This window comes from Triticum aestivum, chromosome 6D (genome assembly GCF_018294505.1).
Source record: "Triticum aestivum cultivar Chinese Spring chromosome 6D, IWGSC CS RefSeq v2.1, whole genome shotgun sequence".
Lineage (NCBI taxonomy): Eukaryota > Viridiplantae > Streptophyta > Magnoliopsida > Poales > Poaceae > Triticum > Triticum aestivum.
Genome location: NC_057811.1, coordinates 68453620 through 68458844, shown reverse-complemented (window position 1 = coordinate 68458844; position 5225 = coordinate 68453620). Strand labels below are relative to the sequence as shown.

Below are 5225 nucleotides of genomic sequence, written 5' to 3'. Positions count from 1 at the left end.
TGGCAGGGTTTTTCATCTCAACCGCTGGTCACCTTCTTACACCAGACAATATGCTGTCCAACTCTTATCCCTTTGGATGAATAGGGCTATGCGCACAAGGGATAAAGAGTCTCTAGTTTTCTGGGTGCATCAACTTAGTTCCTAGCATAGATACTTAACAGATGCCATGTAATCTCTTCTAACACCCCGCCCCCCTCTGTTTTTCTTTTCCAAGGCAACTTATGGCCTCGGCACCACGGTGTGTAACATAAGTGTCATGTAATTGACCTTTTCGGTCATCAGGCTTTGGCCTGTTTTGAAATGCATAAGGTAGAATGTGATCTACCTTTTATTTCAAAAAAAAAGCAAGAAAGTAAAAGAAGGGCAAAAAAGGAACCAAGCTGAAAGAGCGAGCACAGCGGCACATGGAATCATGCATGTGTGGCCGTTTCCTGAAGCGTGAAACGTGAAACGTCCTGGAAGAGAGTAGACACGCACCTGCAACCTTCAATAACTGGCTGAGAAAGGAATTTTTCTGAGCACGCACAGGGGAGTGGAGTGAATTGGACTGGTGGAGGTGGTTGGCTGGCGTCCATTTTTACTCCGGAGTGTGAGCGCGTGTGCCAGAATTAGCTAGGTGAGAGGCGCTGATTTAGGAAGTTGAGTAAGTAGATGTAGCACAGTCAATTCTGATTTGGCTGTTGAGCATGGCTAGCACTAACAATCCTACGTACTCCACCAGCATCGAGGACCATGTGATGAACCCCCTGCCATCCATGGCTAGCAATAGCGTACATGGAATCAATGGATGCTTGAAATTTTCCTCATTTTTGTGTGCCGCATGAAAATTGTGCTTCATCTGAGGAACTACTTGAAGCAAATAACTACTTTTGTGTGGATGTAAGGGATGGATGCTCAAAAAATTTCTCACGTTTGTGTGGGGTATGAAAATTGTGCTTCATCTGAGAAGCAACACTCGCATATGTGCAAATTGTAGGGGACGCGTGACAATTCGATCGACGCTGATGGGCTGGGTGCACATGCATCTCTCTCTGGCCGCTGCAGGGCCCATTTCCGGAAGCGCGAAAGCAACAAGGGAAGCCACACCACTCCCAGCTAGCTAGCTAGCTGCTACCCTAGTCAGATTCCACGCCCAGCAAAGTAATTAACCAAACGGATACAAATCAGCAATGAAATGATATATGATCACATAGAATGGAAACCCTTCATCAGAGCGTAAGGTAAATATAACCCATGCTAGAGGTCCGGTTCAGACTTCATATTATTAACCAAACAGCCATAGTGACAGCTCTGACCTCGCATCGAATCAAGCTTACTGAGACTAAGTTATATACTACTAGATACTACATAACTACGCATCACACGATCGACATGTCCATCTCTTAATTGTTCACAAGAGCAACATATATAGGTAGTACCGTAGTAGTAGCTAGGAAACAGAAGCACTCCTGCACTGGTAGTAGTATAGTAGTACTCGATCTCCATCATCTTCTGCGGCCACCTCGAAATTCTTCCTGTGCACCTGGCCAGTAAATGATGAAATTAAGGCCTATGGTCAGCAGGTTGTTGGTGACAACTAAACGGTAGCAATAAACCGCACAACACGATTCAAACGTACGGCTAGCTGTTCCAAGATGACAATTAGGTTTACATTAACACTATTCTGCTCTAGATAATTGCACAATCTTCTACCGATCTGGCATAATTACCTGAGTACGTAGGTGAAGCTGGGCTACTCCGCCACCTTGTTAGTCGCTAGCCTGAGACTCATCCTGAGCATGCCAGCGATGCTGCGCTGTTGAGGACTCATCCTCCAGATCGCCACGGCAGCAGCGATGTAGAAGAGGGCGAGGAGTAGGACCGAGCACAACACAGCCGCGACGCAGATTAAGTAAGAAGCCTCTCGAAATCCACACATCTGAAGAACGAAGGCGATGGGTGCCGCCAACGTCGCCACGGTGATGAACCCTTGCACCGGCCAGATCAGGGGCCACGGGAAGATCTCAGAGCGATCCTCGACCTCATTCTCTTCCTTGACCTATCACATGGACAATCATCGACATCATATATATGGAAGAGACGTTGATTTCGCGGGGCGGGAGGGGCGGCGACTGAGGAGTACGTACCTCGCTGTCGCTGCTGCTGCACGCGGCGCGCAGGAAGAAGAGCACGCACGCCGGCGCTAAGAGAAGCAGGGCGATCATGCCGGAAGTTTACGAGAGCGCGAACAGGATGGAGACGACGGTGCAGTTCTTCCCGCCGCAGGCCTCGACCGCGACGAGGTTCAAGAAGCCGGTCGCGAAGAAGATGAAGACAGCGGACAGGAACTGATAGATCAGGACGTCGGCGGCCGCGCGGGCGGCGCTGCTGCGCTCCAGTGCCCCCCCACAGCCTTCCTCACCAGCGCCGGCGAGGTGGCCGCTGCACGTGCAGCCAGCTTGCAGATCTTCCCTTCCAGATCCATGGCCGTGCCTGAAACAGATCGAGCCACAAAGACACAAATCAAGATTCGACCCAAATCGACACCATGCAGCTACAAGCGAGCTCCCGTGCGCCCACAGGCCACCGCCGGCGCAATCAGGCCTGCACCGTAAGCCTCCGCCCAGCCACAAGCGAGGTCCCGCGCACACTCAGGCCGTCGTCAGCGTAGTCAAGGCAGAGAGAGAGAGAGAGAGAGAGAGGGTGGAGGAGAGGACGCGTGCGTACCTTGGTCCGGCCGCCGCCGCCGCCTCTCCGTTGGTCCAACCGCTCTGGATGTGGAGTGAAGTGACCGGTGGCTGAGGTGGCTCGGTGTGACTGGGGTATTACGGCCTGCGGCCAGGGGGTGGGGGGCTTTTTAAGCTGAACTCCGGAGGTGTGAGTGGTCTGGCTGTGAGAAAAACAGAGTAGTAAAAGGTAGCCATCGTGAATAACAGATGAAAAAGTAATAAAACATTTTTAAAATTCATATTTTTAGATTCATTAATATTAATTATATTCGTGGATATTTTTAAAGGTCGTGATCATTAAAGTTTGTGGACACTTTTCTAATTTGAAAACTTGTTTAATTTGCAAACATTTTTTGAAATCCATGAATATGTTTTCAATTCACGAATGTTTTCTAAAATTCACAATATGTTTAAAATCCTTGAACATCTTTTAATTAAACTAACTCTTTCAAATAAAAAATGATAGCTAAGATTTTTCTCTAAGCTAGCACTGGGGTGAGCGAAAAAAAGCCAAGTGAGGGAAAGGTGCAAGGAGCCGAGCTGAGCAAGCGAGGGATTCGTGGGCTGGCACATGTGAACGTTATAGCAACAATTCCATGGTTTTAGCGTGAAATAAAAGCTCTCAAGAGGCTCAAACAACCACCACCGACAAACACCAGAGCTGAAATGTGTAAATACACCACAACCACGCACCAAACATCTGATTCTCAAAACTAAACACCAAACAACTCCATTCTCCTCTAGAAACAAATACGGTCTCCGACAGCAACCCCACATGATATACGAAGCCGCATGTTAGCCTCTATTAGAAAAATCAACTCTCATAGATTTTTTCTTGGACATCTAAAGCATAGAAATGGTAACTAGAGCTACATATTCGGTATGTTTTATAGTGACTGTGGCCGGCTTACATTTTACCGCATTGAAAGTTTCTCCCAACTTCTCCAACTCCAAGAATACAATTGTTTGAGTTAGTCTGGATCTTCAAGTAAAATTTCACTCGATACCATTAAACTCGCGAGATAACAGCCCCGCGTTTTCTGCATGGGCGACTCGGGTGGCGTCCCGATCCGATATTCCCAGCAACCCTCGCACCGTGCGGCCTCCCCTCACAGACGTCGGCTGGCTCCATGGGCTTGCCCGCACAGCCGCGGCTGGGCTCTATTTCTGTTAGTGATTGGGTGGCGTTGGGCGTTCCTGAGGCGATGGACGCATTGAAGCAGCGGCGCGGCAGCCTCTAAGCACACGGAGTGTGGCTCCCCCTCCTCCGATCAAGTCGGCATCGCCATGCTGCGGCCGTACCAAGCGGACGAGGGAATGGAGCAACTGCCGCCATGACCCTGACAAGGTGAGCCTGCTCAAAGCCAAGTGTTGATGAAGCCCATGTGGTGGTCGTCATCCGGCAGATGCAGCGGTTATTGCCTTTGCTACCGGCAGGATGGCCATGGGTGTGAAAAGGCTATGTGCATGCATGTACTTCCGTGTTCTGCTGGGTCATCGTAGGCACCTGCGGCAAGCCTTCTTTGGCAGGCATCATGAATCCGCTTGATGCTTCGTTATGCAGAGGCCAGGTGTCGCTCATTGTGTTTGTATCCACTTGATGCTTCATTATGAATCAATAAAAACACCCTTTATAAAAAAAAGCAAAATTTCTCATATTTCATATAGGACAAAGTGCATGCAAGATGCAACGGTATATTTGATATATTGTTGGGGTTGTTGCCTCTCTCTCTCTCTCTCTCTCTCTCTCTCTCTCTCTCTCTCTCTCTCTCTCTCTGGAGGGTTTCTTCCCTTGCTTTTTCATCATTCTAGTGACCTTAGAAGCAAAACAAATCAAAATCACATAAGAGATGCTCTGAAAACCTACTCCGCCCATCCGCTCTATATAAAAAGGGAGGAAGACCTAATGACTAGAGGGCTTCCCCATTCTCTTCTTTCTTCAAACATTCCCATCTACACAGCTGCCTTACCGCCATCATCAATACCACATCTCCATAGCCATCTCCACCACCATAGTCTCCATCTTCATCATATTAATTACATGTAATCAATATTCCATCGCGATCAACTGACATTGTAAGATTTTCAATCATTCATCTTCGAGTAACTTTTTATATAATGTCTTCTGCTTGTGATTTGATCGTGATATGTGATCAACGCCCTCAGGCTAAGGGTCGATGCATAGCCTCGCAGCCCATGTATGCTTAAGAAGGGATTGATGATTAGTTTAATTGAAATTTATCTCTATTATTGTGCAACTATTTTTTATTTTGTCTCAACCTCGATCCTAGTGTACGAAGATACCCAAGACACCGAAGATCGGAAGTTCGGAACAAGGAGGGCTAAAGGACAGGGGAAGAGGGAGGCTATGTCGAAATACGGTGAAAATTGGCGCCAGATTGGCCCTTTGGTGCGATGGCTACCAATCCTATGTTGGCAAGGTCACTCTTACTCGAGTCTGTCTAGTCTCCCGACGTTTATTATGGGATTCTACCGTTTGCCCGACAGTAATCATGC

General features: G+C 48.0%; 1 protein-coding gene across 1 annotated transcript; it reads right to left on the bottom strand.

Annotated features, from left to right (window-relative positions):
• Window positions 1-1248: 1248 nt before the first annotated feature.
• LOC123141192 (uncharacterized) lies at window positions 1249-2591 on the bottom strand. Its single transcript, XM_044560405.1, has 3 exons — window positions 2127-2591; window positions 1710-2038; window positions 1249-1522 (listed from the first exon to the last, which is right to left on the bottom strand). Exons 1-2 carry the CDS (start codon window positions 2202-2204, stop codon window positions 1733-1735), a joined length of 384 nt encoding a protein of 127 aa, XP_044416340.1. The 5' UTR covers window positions 2205-2591; the 3' UTR covers window positions 1249-1522; window positions 1710-1732.
• Between the last annotated feature and the right edge of the window lie 2634 nt (window positions 2592-5225).